The 24,975-nt window shown below is 40.1% G+C and overlaps 1 protein-coding gene across 4 annotated transcripts; it reads left to right on the top strand.

Annotated features, from left to right (window-relative positions):
• Nucleotides 1-724: 724 nt before the first annotated feature.
• On the top strand, nucleotides 725-24,527 carry col9a1b (collagen, type IX, alpha 1b). Of its 4 annotated transcripts, none has more exons than XM_074676528.1 (39): nucleotides 725-819; nucleotides 1,348-1,424; nucleotides 2,102-2,175; nucleotides 2,837-2,923; nucleotides 3,239-3,371; nucleotides 3,658-4,054; nucleotides 5,191-5,274; nucleotides 5,901-5,921; nucleotides 6,311-6,373; nucleotides 6,462-6,497; nucleotides 6,592-6,654; nucleotides 7,597-7,650; nucleotides 7,996-8,031; nucleotides 8,132-8,155; nucleotides 8,259-8,312; nucleotides 8,959-9,012; nucleotides 9,602-9,634; nucleotides 9,722-9,778; nucleotides 9,876-9,929; nucleotides 11,082-11,135; nucleotides 11,231-11,284; nucleotides 11,393-11,446; nucleotides 11,540-11,593; nucleotides 11,688-11,741; nucleotides 11,822-11,875; nucleotides 13,364-13,417; nucleotides 13,987-14,031; nucleotides 14,115-14,168; nucleotides 14,263-14,316; nucleotides 14,908-14,961; nucleotides 17,227-17,298; nucleotides 17,457-17,492; nucleotides 17,579-17,623; nucleotides 17,722-17,754; nucleotides 17,863-18,009; nucleotides 20,486-20,540; nucleotides 21,441-21,629; nucleotides 22,755-22,832; nucleotides 23,106-24,527. In XM_074676528.1, the coding sequence occupies exons 4-39, from the start codon at nucleotides 2,884-2,886 to the stop codon at nucleotides 23,294-23,296; spliced, it is 2,634 nt and encodes an 877-aa protein (XP_074532629.1). In that variant the 5' UTR covers nucleotides 725-819; nucleotides 1,348-1,424; nucleotides 2,102-2,175; nucleotides 2,837-2,883; the 3' UTR covers nucleotides 23,297-24,527. The 4 variants fall into 4 exon arrangements, with proteins under 4 accessions (XP_074532629.1, XP_074532630.1, XP_074532628.1 ...); XM_074676529.1 differs by having other exon boundaries at nucleotides 788-917; nucleotides 1,074-1,424; XM_074676527.1 differs by lacking the exons at nucleotides 725-819; nucleotides 1,348-1,424 and adding an exon at nucleotides 1,863-1,964.
• Nucleotides 24,528-24,975: the final 448 nt, after the last annotated feature.

Here is a 24,975-nt window from a genome sequence, read left to right as displayed (position 1 = left end):
TTTGCGGGCTTGGCGAAAGAGGCGGCTCCCTAGGTCTGACAAATGGAGGTAGTCTCCGTGACGTCACCCATCTGTTTCTGAGGAGTGTTAAAGCAAATTGTGAAGGGAGAAATGCTTGAAATGGGGCGGGCTTAGAGCCTCCACATTTAGCTGTCAATCAGCTGAGCTGTGCTACTGATCACATTCCTAAATTCTTCTAATCTGCTGAGTTGAAAAATAAATTTTCTCCCCGTACAGTGCATGCTTTAAGAGAATTAGCTTTACAGGCAGGAGACATTTTTGTATCAGGCTGTAAACATGTTTATTTTTGCAGTGAAATGGCTTTTTTTTTTTTTTGGCTTGGTCTGTTTTTGGTACTGGTTTCCAGTACTTCTGGGGCCAGCCCCACACTCAACAAACTGAAGATTTTTGCACTCCCACATAGAATAATACAGAACCATACAAGAAGTCTGAACAGTATGTTGGAAACGGAAACCCAGCTCTGTAGGGCTCTTTGGGAACAAAATACATAAACTACCATGTAAAATTTATTGTTCATGTGTTCTCAGTTTTTTGCATGCACCATCAAAATCTCTGTGTTTGTCTTCTGAGGAATACTGACTGTCTCTTAACCTCAGTTTTTTTAGGCACCTCTAAAATAGCCAAAAAGACGGCTCTTTTTAATAAGTCGAGCTGTTAGAACCGACTCTCGAAAAAGAGTCTAAATTCCCATCATTATTCGGCTGGTCGCTTACGTACATTTAACTGCGCGTCACTGCACATACCAGAGGTCGCAGTTTACACGCAAAATTGCTATTCCATATGAAAAAACAGTAAAAGGTGGGTACATGCAATTTTATTAACTTAACCTGTTTTATCTCTGCATCAGTACCCGTCTGTGCAACACCGGAAGATTGTGCATTCACAGCAGGAATTTTGTGAGTAAGGCAAACTAATACTACCTGATTCTGATTCACTAGTATCAAAATTACACAAAACCCAAGATTTATGTTCTCAGACCTGAGTCTGCAGAGTCAGCATGAGCAGTTATGTGACCTGCATGAAAAGTAAACCTTGGTCTGCTCTCTCTTTAGAGTGTAACCAAGGAAATTCAACTTTGTGGTGCTTCTAGATGCCATGCATTCACCAGTAAAACAAAGAGGAAAAGCAGGAGGAAGGAAATGCAAGGAAGGAACCTGTTGTGAAATCAGCAGTTTCATTTTTTAATTTCTTGCACCATCATTTCCACTGAAATAATCCCACATAAACCAGGAATACTTGAATTCATTTGGCATGTAATCATTGCAAAACACACTTTTTAAGGAGGTAATGCATGAAATATTTTCCTTTTCTTCTTTAGATTTTCAGTTCGACTCACTCTCCAAACAATGCTGTTAAACACAGTGAAACCATAGAGACTGCAGAGAATGTGGATCCCAAAGGAGGTAGGCAAATAAAACCACCACAGGGTAGCATTATCTTTTTTTGGGCTTATTTACTTGGTGTTGCTTTTGGCAAAGATCACAAGATCAGGACTACAAGTCACTTATAATACTGTAAGCCTTTTTGAAAAGAGTATCTCTGCATCTATAAGGTCTATCTGAATCATTCTGGTGTCATAATGAAGTGAACAATTTTAAAACTAAAGGTTTTTGTATTGGTATTTATGTAACTGGCTCAGGGAATAATAAGTGGGGACCTCAAAGTCCCCCAGTTGGGGGACCTTTAAATCCTTGGTGGAAGCAGGAGAGCTACAGTGGAATGTAAAGTTGACACTCTGGAGACTGTTGACTTACACCCTCAAATAAATGACAACAGTCAGGCCTATAAGAGACCCCTCACTGTGTGACCTGAGGTTTTTTACTCCTGCTGAGGGAGCAAGTACCAGGCGTCCTGTTCTCTCCTGGATGCCAATCTGTAGAAAAATCAAGCTGCAGGTTATTCTTAATTTCTCAAGCAAGCTATGACATGGAAGGAATTAAAAGGTAAATTATTTACTCCATGATTACAATGTTAATAGTTTGTTACCAGTGCCATATTTTCAAGCAGGTTTGAATCTGTACTGTTATCAACAAGACATGGAAAGACATTTTGAGCTTGTGCTTTTCTGATTTCATTCCAGAAACATCCTTCTGTACATTTTGTGCTGCTTCCATCTCATCCCGCAATATCTGTGCACAGGGCTACACTCCCAGAGTAAGTAATCTTCCTCAATAAAACTCCCAACAGATGGGATAATTTACCAAAGGAAGAAAAAGTAATGTGTGTGTTTTTCTTAGGTGTTCAAACATAATGTGAATGCATTACTGTCTCCTCTATGCAAACAGCTGCTCTTATCTATTTTTTATGACATGTAGCCAGTGTGGTTCTGTGCAGCAGTGCTTATATTCCTGGGTTAGTTAGACCAGCTGTGTTCCTGCATGTTACATGGATTAAACTGTGCTCTTAATGATATTACATGAACAACAGCCATCAATCATGGTTGCAATTATGGTAAAGCATAACTGTCACACATGTCAGTGTTTAATTACAATGTACAATGCTGGCACCCTACTTGGAAATGTAGCAAGGAAGGATCTGTTGTGTGTGGACCATGTTTCAAACTTGATAAAGACCTTTAACTTCCCGTCCAGATGTGTCAGGGCAGGGAAATCTAGAGTTGAAGTGTCAAAGAGGAAACCACAAACAGCCAGAGATAGCCTAATATTTATTCAAGGCAGTGGAGCAGCTTTCCAAACACTGAGCTTTTATTCCCTCCCCACACTGGCACATGCACACACACTCACAAACACCACACACATACACACGCTCTCTTTTTGACTACTAAAGCAGGCTGCTTTCTGTTCCCATCTTGCAGCTGTGAGATTTTCATCTCAAGTTGGTATTCATGGGGAGCAGCAGTTCATGTGCCCTCAGATCAACATCGGGGAGGATCATTTCCCAGGTGAATTCATGAGAACAAAGCACTTTTGTTTTTGTTTTTTCTTTTTGTGTCAGACATTTGCTGTGGACATGCAAGAAAGAACTTCACAGGTTTAAAAAAAAAAACAAACTTATATAGCACTTAGATGTAAAAATATGTTTATGTTGTATGATTGATAAAATGCATTTGGTGATCATGTGATACAATTAGAAAGACAAAAAAATGACAATTCATCTTGTAGATTTTTTTCACTGTTTTTTTTTTGAGAAAAACATATCCCCCATTAAAATTGTGGATTCTAAAATTATTTTTCACTTTCTACCTCTGCAACTTCAGGATTTTACATCATGTCCCAGTTCCATATTGCTGAACTTGCAAGAAGAGGGACAGTCAAAAAGGTGCCTGGATCATCTCCTCAGCATGTTGCTTATCAAATAGGTCCAGCATTCAACTTCAGGATCAACACAAGGTGAGCTGCAGGGCGTCAGGGAGCAGGTTGTATGAGTAAACACTGACACCTAGTGGTTAGGCTGGCAAACACCATCTACCCTGTCCATGGTCCTGAATATTAGAGATAGGACTCATCCAAAACATCACGTTCATTCCATATCTACTCAAAAATATTCTACACAATCACTGCTTTGTACAAGATGATTTGAAAGTCCTAAATAATGCAGATAGAGGACCTGTCACAGATAAATAACCACTTATTTTTCTCCAGTTGGGGTGTAAAAATGTTGATTTTATTGTTCCAGATCAGCATATCCTTTGGGACTACCAGAGGAGTTTGCATTTGTGGCCATTTTGCGCATGAGTGGCAGTACCATCAATAAAAAGTGGAATATATGGCAAATGCAGGATGTGAATGGCAACGAACAGCTATCCATCAGACTTAATGGGGAGTCCAAAACTCTGGAGTTTACCTTCACATCACTGGATAAAGGAAGGCAGACTATGGTCTTCAGCGCTGCAGCTTCTCTGTTCAGTGACCAGTGGCACAAAGTCCTGCTTGATGTCAGCAAGCGCTCCGTCACCCTCTATGTGGACTGTTTTATGGTCGGGTCTCAAACTGCACCACCTCGACAAAAAGTCAGCCTGGATGGCTTCACGATGATTGGGAAGCTGAAGGAAAACCCAGTGATTGCAGTTCCGGTACGTCCAGGCAGGTTCTTACTCATACTGGCGCTTTGACATAACTTTGTTGCTTCTCATTCAAAACTTTAAAAGCTAAATGCATCTCAAGACCTTTGTTGTTTGCTCAGGGGAAGTTGGAACTCCAAGAAGTGTATTGTTAAGAGTCTAATGTAAACATTATTGTTGTCCCTTATCTTAACTGTAACTGTTGATGGGCCTTAAAGATGTGGTCCCTGAATTGTGGTCCTAAAACTGCAGCCTCAGACTCTGCAGACACATCAAAGTGACAATAAATCACCATATGCTGCAACAAAGTGATGATTATTGATGATGTGAGACAGCTGTAACTCAGATAAGACTAATGCAAGGGGAGATTTCTCCAATGTATGACACATTATATGTCTAGTAACTTAAAAAAAATATCCGTTGCTTTACCTCACTGGTGTTCATTTGATTTGCTATAAGAAATTTTGCATGTAGAAAAAGAAAGTAGCAGATAAATGCTCCAAAAATATTTCCAGTGTGAGAAACTACTCTAAATTTTGAGATTCTTTCTTTTCTTTAACACTTTAGATGAGTTTCAGCATGTACCATCAGGGATCCTTGTTTGGGCATCCCTGTTTTCTCACCCTCCTGCTTGGTTTGTGTGTTGTTAAAGTCTACTACTTCCCCATTCAGGCTAAAGCAACAAATATGTGAAATTTGTTACAGGCCCTGGTGAAAACAAAGGCATTCTGCAGCAGCATGCAAACAGCTCAGATGCACGGTTTTCAAGTATTTGAAAGTGCCATTGTTGAGTACAATTATGCACATAGGAATCTTACCTTCTAGCCTAAGCATAATAATAATAATAATAACAACAAATTCTATTTATAAAGCACTTTTCAGTTAAAGATCCTAGAGTGCTACAGCTTCATAAAAACAGAAAATAAAAGGTTAGAAAAGATAAAAGAGGGCTATTAAACAATGAAAACAGCATAATTTTTCATTATGGTTAAGGCTGTTAATGTAGTATATATCTCATCTCTTAATGTTTGGCAAGACATTAATGTGTACAGCAGAGAATCAAGACTCGAACATTTAATGTTTTTGGAAACTGTCAGGGAAGTTGTTGCTAATCTGATGTTGGTTGTGTTGATTTTTCTTACATGTAGTTTGAACTCCAGTCGATGCTTATTCACTGTGATGTCAATCGTGCCAGAGCAGATGCATGTTATGACCTTCCAGCCACAACATTGGTGAGTGGATTATTCATACTGCAATAACCCAAAATTTGTCTTTCATTTGACAGAACAAAGTTAAGCAGGGTGAAATTTAGCATCCAAAGTGTAAAAGCGCAATTAAATGTGCCATATTCACATCTTTAACATCTGCTCTACCTGCTTGTCTAAATAAGAGTTAACTAATGATTAGAGGTTAGACCTAGTTATGTTCCACCTTCACTATACTTTGAATTCAGTCATGTGGGGTTAAATATCCCGCTGAATGTGTCTATTGGTGCTATCCACACCTTGGCCCCTCCCCGTCTTGTCCTCCTGCCAACCCTCCAATCCCTTCCAGTACCCAAGCACTGTATGAATAAACATGAGCTCCTGATGGCTCCAGGACCTCAGAGAGTCTAGATAGCTGAGGCAGATTCAGCTGGGTTGTTTTGTCGGGGCTCCATCGGCCCAACAAATCCCAGAGAAAGGACAACTTTTTAACCTTTCCTGCCCACGGGGAGACCATGGCTCGGGGCCCCAGCTTTAGAGGGCCTCTGCTGGTTCTGCTTCTGCAGCTTGTCCTTATCTGCTCCGCTCAAGTAAGACTCATTGTTTCTCTCTGTGTCTCTCTTTCACTGTTGTGTCTGTTTGTGTTTCTGTAGACTGATGTGACAGAGGTGCAGGTGAGTGTCCTCTTTGTGCGGAATTCTAAATAACAGGATTGGTTTTCTTCCAACCTTGGTGAGATCATTTTTGTTGATACATTTAGTAGTCATACACACCAAGAAAGTGAAAGGTGACATTTGTTTAGAGTTTCATCCCTTTTGCAGTGTGTTGCATTATTGCTGATAAAATCTGCAGTCAGAATTCAGCTCTTCCTGTTTGCTGTTTCAAAGTATCTTGAAAACCGTCTCCCCCAATCTACATGCAGATGGTGATGCACCTGTTCTCATATTTTATATTGCCTTTGCAGCAATATATCAGTATAGGATAAGAAAAGGCTTAACCAATGATAGAGTTTTCAGAGACTGGGGCTTATATTCTCTTATTATACTATTATTATTTCACCCAGAGGAATCAAGGACCTCCCGGCCCTCCTGGACCTGCAGGCGTCCCGGGAATTGATGGCATTGCAGTGAGTGCTCGGCAACATTGTCCAGATAATGTGTCGCCTATTCTTTGAACAGTATCTTATTTTTGCACATTGTGTCTCTTCGTGTTAGGGGGAAAGAGGAGCAGATGGCGAGGGCGGTCTTCCTGTAACTATAACCTTTGATGAGTCAAATTAAATCATATAATTTATAAACTTTCATAGACAGACTTTTCTGACTCATGTGAAATGTTTGTTTCCAGGGACCTGATGGAGATGCAGGTAAACCCGGCTCTTCAGGATTACCTGGAATTCCTGGAAACGATGTGAGTGCAATATTTTATTTGATGTATAGGTGGAAGTCTGTACAGCCAGTTCTTCTTCTATGTAGGCTATGCTTTCCTCTGAAAACCTTGTAAAGTGACCGGTGAGATTTTAGATTAAGTTGGTGTGAAAAAATGAGAGGAATGTATTCATCAGGAATCCAAATTTCCTTTGTAACAGGGTAAACCTAAGCCCTGATGTGATTACCTTTGCTCCCTTCAGAGTTTAAAGCTGGGTTAGAAAAACACCCACACATAAAACTGCTGCAGACAAAGAGACACTGATGAATTTAGCTTGATTTAAAGTCTTCTTCTAACTCTTATATAAAACAAGTTCTCAAAAAAAGACAACTTTGTATGACCTCTTTGAAATCCTGCAGGTTTCCCTAAACAAAAGCATCTTTGTTCCCTACCTGTAGTTATTATCTTCTGTTGAGAATCCACAAAACAGTGTGGAATGATTTCTTTCAGCAAGCTTGTTTGAAATGGGACAGAGGAATGTTGCTCACTGCTTGGTTTGCAGTCTGAAAGTTTTGCCCTCTGCCCTGGCGCTGACTTTTTCTGTGTGCCTGTTAAGTTGAGGACGTTATGACGTCTGCAAAAACATAGCTCTCACCTCACTGTGACTCATGAACATGAAGCTTTGGTGCAGTATATATTCCAAACTCTCAACAGGAGGGCTTAATTATTTTAGTAAATCCCACTCATGAATATTCAGGACTCCTCCCACTGGTGTGTAACACAGGGGAGGGAAAGTAATGCCTGTTGATGAGGATGCATCAAGTTTCATATACAGAATAATAATATGCTCTTAACTCTTGAGAATAGCATGATGTTTGACGAGGCACACCCACTTTCATTTAGCTTTGTTTTTTGGTAAAGTTGCTGAATCACCTCAAAGTTTGTTGTGATGTTGTAATTAAGCCTCATGTCTCCTCTCTGCAGGGTTTGACCGGCCCCATCGGAGATCCCGGTCCAGACGGTCCCCTCGGACAGAAAGTAAGTGACTAATGAGCCTTTGCTTTCCCTGCTTCAGAGACTGTCAGCGAAATGCTGCCAAGCTGCTGTCCAGCTTTTTGGCCGGGCAACGAGAGCTGCAGTGCATAAACCAATTCCTCGTGACAAATGAGACTTAATCCTGCGAGTCTTCTGTGTAATCTCCGTGAGGAATGGAGCCCAACATCGGTTCTCATTAGACCAAACGCTGCTGGGTCAAGTGTGCCCGATGCAGTCATGTGATGAGCTGGAGGAATGTTAACCGGGAGGCTAATATGGCTCAATTTAGCCTGCAGTGTTTCAGTGTTTGTTACAACACTTGTTCATGTTTCATATCCTGTTTCTTAGGGGGAACCTGGAAAACCTGGACCTCGTGGAGCAGCTGTGAGTGATCTTTCATTAGAGTAACACAAATCATCATGAAGTCCTTTATTTAAGCTGAGGACATTTTTAACTGAGTCTTAATGCTTGCTTCTGTCTTCAGGGTGTTGGGCCTGATGGACCCCCTGTAAGTAAATCATTTATGCAGCTTAATCCAAGTTTATCACAACTTTTTGTCATCTTAACCAATAAAGGATTGATATTAAAATGTAACACGTGTCTTCGGACAGGGACCTCCTGGGCCTGGGGGACTTCTGGGTGAAGTTGGAAAAGTTGGACCACCCGTGAGTAAAGGCAGAGAAGTGTGGGGGAAGACTCTGTTTTGTTTTAGGATTAGAGATTTGAGAACCCACTAAAACACAAGTAGGCTACACAAGGTGGGAGTGCACACATCTTTCGAAGACACAGGAGTTGATAAATTTGTTGTCACAAACATAAAACACACAGTAACATTCTGTGCTTACTCTTTAAATCATGTATTCAATACACAACCAGCCAAAGAGTGTTAAGTAAGTTATCTTCTAACACTTTTTTGTCACCATATAAAAGATGCATGGATTTACAAATTCTAAGATTCTCAGACAGTTATTCAGGAGTGAAAAAAATCAACAGAAATGATCAAATATTCAGCGCCTCATGTTGCCTGAGGGTGTCTTAAAACGCAGAATTATATTTACTTTATAAGCTAGACTTGTTTTTGTTATTGGTTTATTTAAATTTTAAGCTTTGCCTTTTGGCTATAATTATCTGCACCAGCTTGCTTTTGGTTTTTAAGTGAGGTTGAAGTCTGTGCTAAGCTCTTAAGATGTTATATTAGCATCCTTTCTTTACTTTAAACCTGGGTGTTGTAATTTTGTCCTTACCAGCACTCTTACTTCCTATGCTTCCACTTTATTTTGGTTTTCTGACACATTTCATTTCTCTCCACAGGGAGCCATGGGTGTGAGAGGACCACAGGGACCTCGGGGACCAACAGGACCCAGAGTGAGTGACACTGGCTCAGTTTGCATCCCAAAATTTGCAAAACTTTGAGCTTAAAGAAGGGGATTAGGCAGGCATATAAAGCAATGCACATTTTGAAACATCTACATATTAGTATGTTGTAGGAATACCTGAATCTGTCAGTAAACTGATAAAACACTCCATCTAAAAATAGCACCAGGTCTTCAGAGGACTTGCAGAAATCATGAGTTAATAACACAAGGATCCCCAAACTAACTGTTAAGGTGGGTCTTAAACACCTAGGGCTGCTCATAGTTCCGCCCCTTACAGGCCTCCAGAGGGCTGGCCAATCAGAGGGAAGGGAGGTTGTGGAGTGGGGAGCCTTAAAGAGACAGCAGCCAAAACGAAGCTTTTCATACAGCGGCTGAAATTAGGGTTTCCTAAACTTTTGGAAGCAAAATAAGTTTTTTTTTTTTTTTAACTGTAGTTCATATAAAGTTGCTACGGGGGCACCAGAGGGACAGAATAAAGTCTAAAGAAACACAATACCTCCTCTTTAAATGTCGTCCATTGTAATGTCAAAAAATGTGTATAATATAAAAGTGCTAACCTGTGTTTCTCTAAATTTCAGGGTGCAGCTGGAATGCAAGGCAGTGCAGAACTGGTAACATATTTTTTAATTAACTGCAGGAGATTATAGTTTAATTTCGCTTAAGATGTGAAGAACAACTTCTTACTTTATGTTCTTTAGTGTCCAAACTCCTGTCCACCAGGGACCCCTGGACATCCTGGCCTTCCTGGCATGAAGGTGAGAAGCTGAGTGTTCTCTGTCACACTGAAATCAAATTGATGCCACAGACTGTTTTGTTTGATTTGTGTTAAATTTATTTTTTGTATGTTTTCAGGGTCACAAGGGAGTAAAAGGTGAATCAGGCGAGCCTGGAAAACAAGGACACAAGGTAAACTAGGCCACCTCCTTTTTTTAAACCCAAAGATAAATATTTAAATTTTCGAGATATGCAATAAAACACCCTCAACAACAACAGTGAGGATTCACACTGACATAAAACTACAAAAATAGTCCCTTTAAACATAAATTTCCCTCCACACATGCCACAGCGTTGTGCATCAGGAAGAATTATGCACGGTTTAAATGTGAAAAAGGAATTCCTCTCCCCTTTGAGACAAGTATTACCCGGCTGCTCTATTTCAAATGGAAGTGATACACGCCTTTATGTAATGCCTGTGACTCCTTGTAATGCACGGAGGATGATTCATTTGAAATGATGTTCAAGCACAACTGCCCTCTCTCTGTAATGTGTCTATGCACTATATAAATGGAAATGAGTCCAGGCCCATCTCCTTTTATCACCTCATGCCAGGGTGTGATTTACTGTCGGTCTGCGCCCCGTCTGCTTGAAGGATTTTCTCCTTCACTGGGAGCTTCGTTTGAGGGCCTTTAGCCTGTTTTCTGCTCTCAAAATCACACATTTGAACTGGAAGTTAACAAGAAGGTGTTGCACTGTGGTTGGAAGTAAATATTGAAATCTAAAATCATACATATAATAAATAATAGCACAAACTTGTGGTAACTCATCTTTAATCTATCATATTTCAAAAGCATTACCTCTATTGGAAGAATAATAATCAATTTTTTGGGGGAAAACAATGAAGTAGAATTTAATACATGTCATATTTTTGGCCTTTGATATTTGATCATATGCAAGCGTGCTGTTTACGAGTAATTAAAAGAAGAAACTGCCTTCATAATGACAGGAAACTTGCACCGCCTGAGGCTAGAACCACTATCTGTCTTAATGGATTTGCCCCCTCAGGTCCACCAGACTCTGCTCATAAATTATTTTTAATTTACAAAGCCGGAGAACTCTAATTTGGAGTTCAATCATCCTCTTTTGCCCCCTTGCAATCAATTAAAGAAGTCTATTATGTGTTTCTAATTACGAAGCAGCCTTGATAGGAGCAGCCTTGAATATTTGTGGAATAAGAGAACCTTAGATGGGTTTCTTCATGTTTTTGGATATACTTGTTGTGATATTAAGAGTATAAATTTGTTTGCCTCTTGATGCCACTGTTTTTCTCCCCCTCCTTAGGGTGAGGAGGGAGACCAGGGGAGTCCAGGGGAGGTCGGATCCCAGGGACCAACGGTTAGACACTCAATTTAATTTAAGACTTTTACCAGTTTGTTGTTTCCTCTTCTTAAGCTTCTTGTTTTTTCTGCTGGGTGTGTTTCTTATTCCAGGGTCCTCAGGGACTTCGTGGAGCAACAGGAATGATGGGCACCAAAGGAGAGATGGTGAGTACACCAGTGGTTTCTATTTTTTGCAAATTCCTCCTAAATGCTCAATTTTATTTATAAAAAATTTTACATTTTTAACAAACCACTGCTGTTGTTCTCTTGCAGGGGGCTCGAGGTCTCGATGGAGATCCAGGTCCCCAGGGTGTTGCAGGAGCAACTGTAAGTTTGACCCTGAAATTTACACCTGCTTTTAATTTCTACAAACATTCAAGTAATGTATTGAAAACTAATGATTCAATGTCTTATACTTAGGGAGACAGAGGCCAGAGAGGAGCGATGGGCGAGCCTGGGCCTAAAGGTGAAACGGTCAGTAGCCTATCAATTGTAAAATAAGAAATGAACCCTGATTTTCTGGTTCGTACAGTTTAACACTTTTTGTTGCTGTTGTTTTGTTGTGTAGGGTGTTCAAGGACCAAGAGGAATCACAGGTGTGCCAGGTCCAAAGGGAGAGGCTGTGAGTGTCTGATCATCGTGACAAATGAAGCTTGATTGTTCTGACACACTTCATACAGAGTTTGTGCTTTTCCTCTCCAGGGATTGCCAGGTGTAGACGGTCGTGAGGGTATTCCTGGGCTGCCAGGAGCAAAGGTAGAGCCTCCAATGAACTTCTTTTTCAAAAATAAAAAACAACCTTTAAAATGACACAACAGTAATAAGACTAATTAGATGCTTGAAGACGCAAACAGATGACATTCCCTTTTTGGTTAAAGGCCCTGTGAGAGCTTAACAAGTAATCTTAAAATAAACTCACTTTAACATATATTCCTGTTCACAATTTAAGATTTAAAATGAAATTATCAGCACCAAAATTGGTTGTTTCTAAATTCTGTATCTCAGTATCTGTGGTCAGGTCGGGTTTTCTCAGTAGAACAAGAATCCATGTACAGCACATAAACTGAAAGTCACAACACTACACCAGTCTGCAAAGTTTAGCAGTGAGAAGAAAGATCTGCCCTTTTTCTCAGTTGAAAAGAATTTCATAGATTTATTATGTAGTAATCCTGGAAACTAAAGCTTTCTCAAAGAGAAAAAAATGCAACAGTGCAGAAGAAAGCTAAACAGGAGAGTAATAGAGCCCAGGCTAAAATACGATGTAGCTGTTTGTGCTAATGTTCATTCCAATCCACATGCAGCAGTTATTCAGTAGTGGTCTGGTCAAACCTGAGGGTCGATCAATAAAGCACTGATAGGACATAACCAGGATTCCCTAACATTACACATTTCTCAGAGCACTGGGCTGTGAGAAACACTAAACAGGTAGTCTACTCATCTTCTAATGAAAACATGACTTTGTTGCTTTGCATCCTGGGAAAAGTTACCTTGAACAAAGAAATGTAGTGTTTAAAGGAAGATTTGATCTCCAAAACAAATGCATGCCTTGATAATGCTGCGTTCCATTTGTATCCGGAAGTCAGAAATTTTGAGTTCCGAGCGGGAACGCTCAGCTGGAATGCCCACCAAGGTCGGAATTTCCGACTTGTAAGTCGGAGCACCCGCACCACCCCGAGTTCCTAATAGGAAATTCTGAGTTTAGGAGTAAACATTGATTAAGCTCTTGATGTAGTCTTTTTATTTTAGAATTTCTGACAGTGTTTGTCACAATAAATCAGCCGTATACATAGTATTAGTCAATGTTTATATAAATAATGTTATGGCAAGTTTTCCCAACTTGGCAACTGGAAGGCCTAACTTGTCATTCCCACTCCCGATTTCCCAGTTCCAAGTACAAATGAAAGGCAGCATAAGAGTCATGTCTTTCCAACAGTGGGTGATAGTGCTCATGGGAAACAGAGTCTTCATCCAAGAAAAACACTTGTGTTTCTGGCCACAGGCGTCACTGCAATCAACACAGAACAAATAGTCCTCACAGTGCTATTATTTCACAATACATCACCTGAAATAGTATAGTTTTGTTGCTTTAAAACAGGAGTTGCTCATGGTAGCCACTTCATTTTTTGCTTTTTATTCTCTTCTGTAGAAAAAGATCAGAGAGCAGTGACTGAATGCATTAAACTCTGTAACATTTGGCTGCTTGAAGCGTGTAAGCTCCATTTTTCACCGTCTGTTTCTCCACAGGGAGGCGTTGGGAAGGCAGGCGCTCCTGGAGAGGTTGGACTTCAGGGGCTTCCTGTAAGTGTGACCTTTGACCTCAAACTGTCAAGACTGACTCTGATTGGATGCACCTGAATAAACCCACCAGAAGCACTTTAAAGCTCCATCGCTCACACAGCACACATCTTAGCAAAAAGTAGCTGTCAGAGAAATGTTTCTGCATCTTTTACTTTGCAATATACAAAACACGAAATCTTCTTTTTTCTCTCTAGCATGACATTTAAAGCAATCAATTCTATATGGTTCCATCCCCCTGGCTCATTTATCAAACTGAGGTGTGTAATCAAGAAGAAAAAATGAGACAGAAGTTTTTCAGCCCTATAATCTCTGATTAGTCTAATGAAAGGCACTAATGGGATTCAGTTGGCAGACGATGGCATTAAGAAAGATCCGCAGGTGTAAAAGTCACCACCTGATTTAAATATCCAGAGCACTTTTATCGCCCTTAAGGTTTCGGGGTCAAAAGCTTATACCAATATATGTTTTATCCCTTAAGCCTGCAGCTTTAGAGGCTCACACCAAAGAGTTTCCTTTTTCTCTGCGTCATTGTGACACAAATCTCTGAAAGAAGTCTTCTTTGTTCTCAGGGTTTGCCTGGTGTACCTGGACCAAAAGGCTTGGGTGGCTCTAAGGTTGTTCCCTTCATCAGTTATTAAAATAACAGTTATTCCACCCTTAACTTTTCTAAATCTAACACGTGTTTGTGTCCGTGCAGGGAGACTCTGGTCAGTCAGGCCTTCCTGGAACAATGGGCTCAGCCGGTAAAACAGTAAGTCAGAGCAGCTCTTCCTGAAAGCTGTTATCACCTGTGTTGTGTTGTCACCTCTGATGTGTCATCGTGACATTTTTCCATCACACCTCAGGGGGAGCGAGGAGAGCAGGGAGAGGTGGGACCTGTTGGACCTATTGGTGAACCTGTGAGTACTTTGCCTTTTCTATTTTTTTTAAAGTCAAATAGTGATGCACAATATATTGGTATCAATACCGGTATCTGCCAATAATGGTCATTTTTTTTAACAAATCGGTATCAACCAATGTGTAAAATCGGGCTGATATTTATTCATTAGCTGCCGACCATTTTCAGAGTGTCTTGAATGCTCTTTCAAGGCCCAAATAATGCTGTTTTCTATGATCATATAAACACCAAAACTACCTAAGAAGAGAGGACTCTCTTCTTTTATGTCTCTCTTCATGTGTTTGATCCAAACAACAGACAAAACGTACTTTTTTGATCTCGTTCTCCTGGGGCGCTCCATCCTTTGATCATCTCCACGATCTCAGTCGTCTTTTCTCACGATTGGGCCACTCTTTCTCTCTGAACTACCGTGACACATCATTTCAGATTGTTTTTATTTTTATTTACCAATATTGATATTGGTAAATATTGGTTATCAGCCATAACAGCAATATTAATATCAGATATCAGTTTCAGACATATTTTCACATCGCTGCATCCCTACTGTAAAATTTTGAGACTCAAAGGTTCATTTCATCCTCTTCCTCCTCAGGGAGATGTTGGACAACAAGGCCCTGGAGGTCCAGCTGGCAAGCCAGGTGCAAGGGTAGGTTACAGCTGTGACTTTTATTTCTTTTTTCTCTTGTAGGCTACATGCTTTTGTCTTTACTTCCTGTATGTCTGCCTTTGTTTCCAGCATACTCCTACGCCTGTTTTGTTTGCTATCCATTTTGTTGCTCTGTTTTATCACCAGTATCTGCATCTAAGTTATAAAACACGATTAAATGGTTGAATTAAGTAGAAATTTTCACAGTTTATATTATTCAGCTATTCAGTCTGCTTTTTTCTGCCGTTACTCAGAGAAGACAGAGAGCAGGAAACAGGGTGAGAGCGGGAGAGGAGCCACAGGCTAGATCTGAACCAGGGCCAACCTCATGGGGTGTACTATTTAACTGCTAGGCTAGGGTTCAGGTCAGGTGTCCTGAACTCTTTAAAGGTTTATATCAGTACCAAGGATAAGCATTTCAAGTAAAACACTATGAAATAGGTACTGCTTATTATTTGAATAGCATATTAAGGAGCCATGAAAAAATGTATAGCTTTTTTTTGTGTTTCTTTTTCTTTGGGGTGTGAGGTTGTTTTATAGTAATTTGTTAGTTTGTGTTGGAGAGAATGTTTATTGGTGTGTGGTTTATTGCTGGAGAAGGGCCGGAGATATGAGGTGATTTCCTTTTTTTTAAGTCACCTGTCATGGTTTGTGTGGCGTGAATGAGATAGAGGGGGTGAGCTGGGTTGTCGTATTTTTTGTTGAACGTTGTTTCCTTTAAATCACAGTTATGATCTCTTTTTTTCACGTTAAAATCAGTTTGATATAATTTGATTTTCTTCAACAATGAAAGATCAATAATTTAGGATTTGAGTGATTTTTTTTTTTGCCCCAACAAGTCAGACATTTTACCAGGCCCAACCTCAGCCTCTTAGTGTTTTTTTGTGTTTGAAGTCGCAACAGCATATGACTGTGCAACATTGTGGTAGAATGCAAGTTAGATACGATGTATGCACGTATGGATCTGATTTATGAATATGTTCTAGTTTTATTCACAAAACCTGCTTTGAACCTTAATTTTTTTTTTTTTTTTTTTGTGTAGCGGTAGTTCCTCTCAGAACTCAACCTGCAACTGGTGCTTATGCTTTCTTATGTTTTTTGTAATGTTACCATGTCATTAAGGAATTTTTTTGTTGTTATTTAATGAAAAACAGGAAACAACTTTTAGATGTCCTACAGTCGCCATACATCATTTTTATCACGTTATTTCAAAGGGTGACGAAAACAAGCGAAAAAATACATTGTCCAGATGAGATAACAGTCACATGAACTTTTTGATCATTTGAATATTCTAAAATCATGTACCATTCTTAATTAGCACAAGATCCCTCCTGTATTTTCAAAATAAAAGCCCAGTCAAACATTTGCAGAGGGGTCAGTTGAGCCTAAAGGTTCAAATCAGATGCCCTTTTTGCAGAGTCTGTTGGTTTATCCCTGGGCCACCACTCTTTCCCTCTACCCCCGGCATTTCTTGTCATTCTTCAGCTCTTCTTTCTAATGATGGCAAATGTCTCTAAAATACAACTGCACTGCAAAAACTGAAAACAAAGCAAATGTTTATGTCCTGATAAGAGCAACGTTCACCCGTGAAGTCCAGGGAAATGTCTATGGACTTATAAGTTGAATATGGTTCTCATCAAATCTAATAAGAAAATTTTCACTTGAAGTAAGACATCAACTCTGGCTTGGATTTCAGTTTCTGGAGTGTAAAAAAAACATATGCAAAACATCTTTGTTGCTTGATAATACGTGGAAAAACTTAGAAAAGTTACTACAAACATGTTAAGAGGTACAAACTAGAACTACAGCCTGAGTTTCTGTTACTCTGAATTGAAGAAGCTAAAAGTAGTGAAGCCACAGAGTGGACGGTCCTGGCTGTTGTTTGACTGGAATGTCTCAGAGAATAGGCTGAGGCTGAATCTCACATGAGGTCTATTTTCACAGTAAGGGGAGACTAGTGAGCAGTGGGCTGAATGAGCGCTCTGTTCTGCTGACATTCCTAAGACAGTCAGAAAGTGATCAAAGAGGAGCAGAGCACACAGACACACAGACAGGTCTGAGACAACCAGGAGGATGCTGAGCTGTGGCTGTAAGTCAGGGTTTGGGGACAGTATCAGGAAGTTTAGGAGGTGATGATGAACATTCAAAGGGGTTTTCGTCCCATTAAAAGGCTGCTCTCAATGAATACTGTGTTTTGTTGCAGGTGCTACTGCTCATTTTTGCTATTTTTTTTCTTGTTTGCACTTTTTTGTTGATCTGTCACAGGGACCCAAAGGTGACCCTGGCCTCCCTGGTCTCCCTGGTCCTCCTGGCCTTCCTGGAGAGAAAGGAGAGAGAGTAAGGCAGCACCACAGTCCCACTCAGAAACCTTTTTAGACACTTTTGTCTTACACAGAAGAGAATGGCTGAACAGGCAGCTGCTCAGCTCCCTCTAGTGTGAACTAATGGAAAACATCTGAGTCCAAAACAATCACTGTTGTTTTGTTTTTCCACAGGGAGAGCGTGGGGAGCCAGGACCTAAAGGAGAGCAGGTCAGGAACCCTGGAAACTGTTGTTAAGTTTGTTGATAATGAAGCTGCATTTTGATGATGATTGATAATGATTTTTTTTTTCATAGGGAGTTCAAGGTGATGAAGGAAATGCTGGAGACAAAGGCGATGTTGTAAGTTTTTGCAGAAACACTTTCATATTTCTTAATTCAACATCAAAATCTCTCACAGTCATTCCTGTTTTTGCTCTTTGTCTCCACAAACACTTTAGGGTGAGCCAGGAGAAGCTGGCGCTAAAGGAGAGGTGAGTTCAACCTGACTTTCTGTCCCTGGTGTCCTCGTCCTTCCTCCACTGTCAGCCTGTTGGTGCTGTTTGTGCTGCAGCTGTGTGACACCTTTACCTCGTATGTAGGTTGGTAACCCCGGAGAGCCTGGCAGAAGAGGTCCTGAGGGAAGTCGAGGGCAGCCTGGTGTGGAGGGGCCGCCCGGCTCACCTGGACCACGGGGCATGCAGGGAAACAGAGGAGCAACTGGTGTCAGGGGGTCTCAGGGTCCAGCGGTAAGTCTACAACAGAAAACACTCACAGGCAAAAAAAAAAAAACAGAGTGAGAAAGAAACAAACTCAGGGTTTCTTCATTCTCATAGTATATGGGCTCACACAACTTTTACTTTATCTGCTGTAGCTCATGTTTACTTTCTTTATAGCAGCAGCAGCATGGACTGTTAGGGATTTATGTCATTATTTTTTGTTATTTTGGCACAAAATCTCTTTTCTGAATCCATTGAAACCAATGTACTTGTTGCAGTTTCTTGTTGGATTGGGATGGTTTCAGGAAAAAATAAACTTTTGGTTATTGCCTTCTCTACGGAGACCCTGAGGCGACACAGGCAGGAAAAATTAGGCTTCTTGTGCACACTGGACATAAACCTGTGCTCATTAGAAAACTTATTGTGATGAAATAGTTCTTGTTATTTTTTTACGTGCAAACATTTAACAAACGTCTTCTCTCCTGACATGCAGTCTGTTTCCTTGAATTCTGAGTATAATTACCTGTACCTCAAAATCTGTGTTAGGTGATGTTATGACAGAATGTGGCAGTGATGATGTGCAAGCAAAACTGTAAAGTCCTTGTAATAGAGTCAAAGGCACCAGTAAAGCTCATCTAACTCTTCTGCTACCATGTTAAGATTCAGGAAGGCACTGGTTGGTCTTTGGTGTGCACCTGGTGGGATATCTGGTGCACACTGAAAATTTCTCATGAGCACTGTTGGTATGGTACTCATTAGAAGATATAACAATTCACAATTTCCGTCTAGTTGAGATTTATCTCAGTACTCTTTGATCTTTGTTACTCAGATCTCCTTTTAAATGTTTAACACGCAAATTACTTCTGGAGCAACAAACCCTGATCATGAACAAGATCATGAACCATACTAGCTAGATGTGAACAAGCTGCTCCGAAAATGTCGGTAAAAATGTCACACTGAGGTAACAATTAGACCAAGTTTTTTCTTATTTCTTTAAAAATATCCCCAAAATTTCATGCATTTGGTGAAAATTAGCACATAACTTCTGGCCAGATTCTGTTGTGCCCCTGTACTCACAGTGTCTATCACGATCAGGTAAGGCCATTTTACAACCCCACTCTTGGTGAATATCACATCTGAAGCCTTCAGTTGTATCATGTAAAACATTATAGGCCTAATCATAAAGGTAATTATCAGAGGAAACAATGAACCTAACTTGTGTATTAAAGAACTAAGCAGCTATTTATCACCTGCCTCTCTGGAAATAGCAGAAACATTGGGATACTTCTAAAAACATTTTGTGGTGGGTTGTGATTTAATTTCAAATAAAATTATTTGCCTTGAAAATTTGGAGTAAATTTCAAATTAACTGGAAAAAAAACCAGTAACCTACCAATTGTAACTTGCGACAATAAATTTGGACATCATTTCAAAGAAGTTATGTGCTAATTTCAAAGAAATTAGAAAAAAAAACTTTGTCTCATTATTACCGAAGTGTGATTAAGTTTGTTGACCTCTAAAGTGTTACCAAAATGTATGCACAACAAAGACTGAAATCCAGGCGACTTAATTCGAGCTTTATTCACCTGATAAGTTAAGAAAAAAATCTCATTTTAAAATATTAAAAGACAAAAAATGTGTCTGAATGCTTTAAATTAATTTATCAACAGTGTGAGTAAATAATATGTGTCTAGTTTCTTGTATTGGGACCTTGTTTGTATTTCAAAAAACTTGACAAGTTAATTTTTCTTGCCCTATTTGCACATTCTATGTGTCTCTTTTTAGGTTAACATGTGCTGTGATATTTCTGATTAAGTTGGCTTAAATCCCAGTATTTCTGTATGTTATATAAAACACTCAGAGAAGTGGACATAGATCATGTATTGAAAGTGATTCAAAAAGAAAATGTGCAAATTTACTCCTAGGGTTGGGAAAATGTACTGGTTTATGTTGCCAGGTGGGAAGATGAGACTGTTTTTCAGTTAATTTATGACCCCAGTTTTTCTAATTAGTTTTTCTCCTTGATCAGTTGAGCCAGATCTGCGTTGGTTTAGCATATTCATTTTAAAGGTTTTTTCCCTCTTAGAGTAAAAGATTAGTTGATGCAGCATTAGCTCATTATCCAATGACAATACGTAAGACCAATAAGACCAAGAAATCAGAAGTAAAATGCTCAAACAGAGGCTTTGGGAGTAGTTTGACAAACCTACTGGTTTAGCCTGTGGTTGTTAAAAAGCAAACCAGCTGTGTTATTTCTCCTCTCTAAAATTTTAACTTTAAGAGTGGAGAAAAAAAACTCCCAATTCCAGCGACACCACAGTGCACTTAAAGTTCATTAGATAGGTTTAACAAGCCTGTGGGCAGAACAATTTTCTCCACCCAGAGAGAAGCATGTGAGTAAAACAGGAGGACTTCTGTTTTCATTCGATAACACTTCTGTGGAGTCGTCATATAAATGTTTCAGACACTGTCCTGAAATCTATTAAGTCATCTTTCTTCCTTCCAGGGTAAGGAGCCGAGCGATCAGCACATCAAACAAGTTTGCATGCGAGTCATGCAAGGTAAGAACTGATAGGCCTTTGACCCCGTTTATCATTCCCCCGTGCCTCGTTTCCCCGAGTTTAATCTTCCCCAGAATGCCTCATTACACCGCCACACATAGAGCCACCCCTCTGTTGTCTCATTGATCCAGGCGGCTGCTGGATCCTCCCCAGTTCAAAAAGGAAAAGTCTCATAACCAGAACATGAAATAAGCTTCAGCCTTTGTTTGTGTGATGGATGAAGGATTCTTTAGAAATGTCTCACTGAAGTCACAACCTCTGTTCTCTTCATTCTGTTGCTCTTACGTCTTCACAACTCATCTCCTATCCTCATGACTTTTTTATAGCCGATGTGCTGAAAAATTAATTTCACCTCCAGCAGACCTGCACTCCTCTGCTCTGAGCAAAGAGTCTGCCTGGAAAGGAAATCTTAAAAAAGAGTAGTCGAGCAGCAGCGGCATGAATTTTCATCAGGAGCCAGAAAACTCAAATCTTAAGTGCAAAATACCACGCAGGAAGGAAATGTGGAAGATTAATATTAGATCCTTTGCATCATGGACATGCATTTCCTGCTGCTCATTGCTTGAAAGAAAGAGCATTATCTCCGCTCTGCACAATTTACTGAGCTTCTGTGGGAAGAGGTTGAAAAGCAGGAGCAACTCGGGGGATATCATGCCCATAAATTCACCTCTGCCTGCTTCACATTCTACTCCACAACAAGAGCTGATGGACCATCTCCATGAGAGCTGCTGTGAGCTTTCAGGGATGAGTCTCCTTAAGCTTTAGAATGATTTATTACAAAGTATTCCGTCTTCCAAAGGCCCCTCTGACATCTGTTAACTACAGCTGATAGAAAACACGACGTGTTTTGTGTCTGATACGTCTAAACCTTCCTCCTCCGCTCTGTTTGTGCTCCTACAGAACAGCTGGCTCAGTTAGCGGCTAGTCTAAGGAGACCAGAGTCTGGTGTGGTTGGTTTACCTGGAAAACCTGGACCTCCAGGACCTCCTGGAGCACCAGGAGACAATGGCTTCCCTGGGCAGGCTGGATCAAGAGGGCTTCCTGGACTGAAAGGACCTCCAGGACCTCTGGGAGTAAAAGGACCCAAAGGTAATGAGGTTGAACACCTGAAATTCACAAGAGATTTGGAAATTAACTATTAGTTTCAAACGCAAAGCTGACATCTGCATTCTGTCTCATGACCAGCAGGGGGAGACTTCTCTTTTAACAAAGTTGAAGTCAAGGAACGTTTGACAGAGGGAAATGAGCTTACTTCTTACTCAGTTTATTGCCGATGCAAACATTTTCCCAATGGTTTTATGGCCTCAAAGGGTAGCTTTAAGTCCTCTTTGAAATTATGGCCTCATTGTCAAAAAATGTACTTTTCCAAACCTCTACATTTTCAAACATAGAAATCCCTGATTCTGACTGTAAACTGACCAATAACTCATAAGACGTTGTGGGAAAAAAATGAGGTCATTGCATAAGGATTTCCTAACTGGTTACTAACACAGGAGGTCTCAGCTCATAGGCCTGCCCCTGACAGACCTCCAGACAGCTGACCAATCAGGGAAAAGGGAGTTTGTGAAGCAGGGAGTTTTAAAGAAACAGCAGCTAAAACAAAGTGTTTCAGGGAGAGGCTGAAATAGGGGTTTTCTAAATACCAATGAGAGAAAAATAAGGTTTTTGGGGTTCTTTTGTTTGCTTTAAATCATGTATATATATTACTGGGGTACTAGAGGGACAGAATAAGGACAAAAAAAAATACACACACTACCCACTCTTTTAGATGTAGTAACTTAGGGTTAAGTGGACCAGAGATGGAAGTTAAAAACTGAAGCAAAATAAAAAGTTTCATAGGAAGGATAAAAAAAGATAGGAGAAAAAGTTAAGCTTAGTTTTTATATATCTGTTTGGGACAATCTTAGACCATGTTTGAGTATGGACGATTATCCCTCAGCTCCTAGTTGTGAAAGTATGACACCAAAGTCCAACTGGTGGTGGTGCTGTTGGTTATGGTTTGTCTAACTGTTTGAAATGAAAAAGAATATTTGTTTTCCATGCACTTTAATTTCATAGTTTGACCAGTGCAATGTCTGTTTAGACCCATACTGCAGTCAGTCACATAGGGGAGCTCCAATATTTTGGCTTCACTTTCAAGGAGGTGTCATGTCTTACATGTTTTACTACAATCATTGTTTTGCAAATATCTTCATGACATTTATTCTTACACAGGTGAAATGGGCGACAGAGGCTCCAGAGGGCCCACCGCTCGAGGACCTAAAGGTCAACCAGGAGCTCCTGGACTTCCAGGTGAGTTATTTAGTCTTACAATGCTTTTTATCACTATAAGAAAACTGTGGAAGAAAAATTGTGGATCTGGGAACTAAAAGAAACAAGCTCTGTTAAAGTCTGGAAGCATGATACAAATAATCACTGCTTTGAAACTTGGAAATGTAAACACTTTGGAAAACTTCAGCATAAGACACTTTAGCCTAACTACACAACTTTTTTACATGAGGGAGAAAAGGGTAACTTTCCTTTAAAAATGTTGCTCCTATTCTAAAATGAATGCTGTGCTCATAGGTGAGCCTGGCAAACCCGGCTACGGTCAGGACGGTCGTGATGGACAGAGAGGACCTCCTGGTGCTCCAGGACAGTCTGGTGTCCCTGGTCCTCCTGGATCAGCTGGACCTAACGGTTACTGTGACCCGTCGGCCTGCAACCTCCAGGCAGGTCTACAGTCTCTGGATGTGAAGGGACCTGCGGGGAACTAAGAGCCACTGAGGCAGAGACAGACAGACTGTTTGATTAGCTCCCCCGAGCACACAACATTTTTCACACTGTCTTCTTACGGGCTGTGGTTGCTGTGGTGTCTTCAATCCATTAACCTCTGGTCCTATGAGCCTCTTTTGTGCTCGCCACATGTCCATCAGAAGGAGGAGCTCGTCTCTTCAAGTTAAAAAAATCCGGAGAGATGTTTTTCTATTCAAGACAGTGTGCTCAAATTTCTCTGAAAGGACCTGAAATGTTTGTCTACCCCACTCTTCTCCTCTATCTGCATTTCTTCTTGTTTGCTTATTTGAAGGTCCTCTGCTTTCTTACAAACATTTCCAATTGTCACCCAAAGCAAACCAGTGTCAGTGTTTTTTGGTCATAACCTGTCCTGTAATTTATAACATGCCAAGGATAAACCCCCTGAAACCTCACTGTTGTGTGACACATTTGCACATTATCGTGCCGAGCAATCCTGAATAAAAAGAAGAGAGGATGAATATGTCATCAAGTCACAATGACTTCACTTTTATGTTGTAAATCTGTAAAAATAATGTTTGAATTGTGGTTAATTATATTTCCTACAAAACGACCTGATGTGAGATTTTGCCTCGATGTACAGAAGAACAACTTGGTGCATAAATATAGATGGGATGAGGGAGAAACTCATGTTACAAATAAAGGAAAACACACATGCAGTGTTTAATTTATTTATTCTGTTAAATGGAAATATTCTGGTATCATTTCTGAAAATCAACTTTTCCCATTTTTTTCCTACCAAAGTGATCTGAATGTGAAATCTGATGAGGTAATTGTAAAGTGTGGAGAAATTTGAATATTTAGACACATCTAACAGACATACTGATAGTTCACGGACCATACTCAAGCAGATACTCACACACACTTACTCACAATCATCCATCTTAAGTATTTATTCCCCAAAATGTCTGTAAAGACCCCACTCACGCTGTCCTCCCTCATAATCATCCATTTATTCTCAAAAATGTTTCTTAATACCACACTCATGTCAGACCAATACTGCACTCTCACACCACTTGCGTTCTCACGATGCACTAAAACTTGTGCTGTTATCACACTCATGCAACATAAGTATAATCATCCATCTCAAGTATTTTTTCTTAAAAATGTATATGAACACTTTTTATTTTTTGACCTGTGGCTCTTTAGGAAGGTCCCAGTCAAAAATTGCACCAATATTTCTTTCAGAGGGTTTGACAGATTACCAAGATAAGAAATGACAAAATCATTCTTTAAAACATTAATTGCTGTTGACTTCCAAGTTTTTACTTCTGCTAGGCAGTCAGACAGAAGCTGTTTCCATTACACCTAGAATTGCGCAAAATGTAAAAATCGCAATCAAATACTGGTAATGGAAGCGTCACATTTTCGAAAAACCTCTCAAATTTCGATAAAAAGATTTTTCAGAAGTTTCGACATTGACGTTTCTCGCAAAAGTGCAATGGAAACACCTTTTTTGCAAAAACATCACAGTGTCATAACAACGCACCTCCCTCACCTCCTTGCACATGTCCACTGCCACACAAACAGACTCTTGCAGGACGGGAGGGAGGGGCGGAGGTCTGTGTGCGTGAGTGAGAGTATGTGAGCTGGAGATGGTGATCTTCATTTAATGTTTTGTTTGTGCCTGTTTTGAGTTAGC

Source organism: Halichoeres trimaculatus, unplaced genomic scaffold (assembly GCF_033239565.1).
Source record: "Halichoeres trimaculatus isolate MK-OKI-2021-1 unplaced genomic scaffold, fHalTri1.1 fHalTri1_scaffold_8, whole genome shotgun sequence".
Taxonomy (NCBI): domain Eukaryota; kingdom Metazoa; phylum Chordata; class Actinopteri; order Labriformes; family Labridae; genus Halichoeres; species Halichoeres trimaculatus.
Note: the sequence above shows the minus strand (reverse complement) of the source record. Positions and strands in the feature narration are given on the sequence as shown.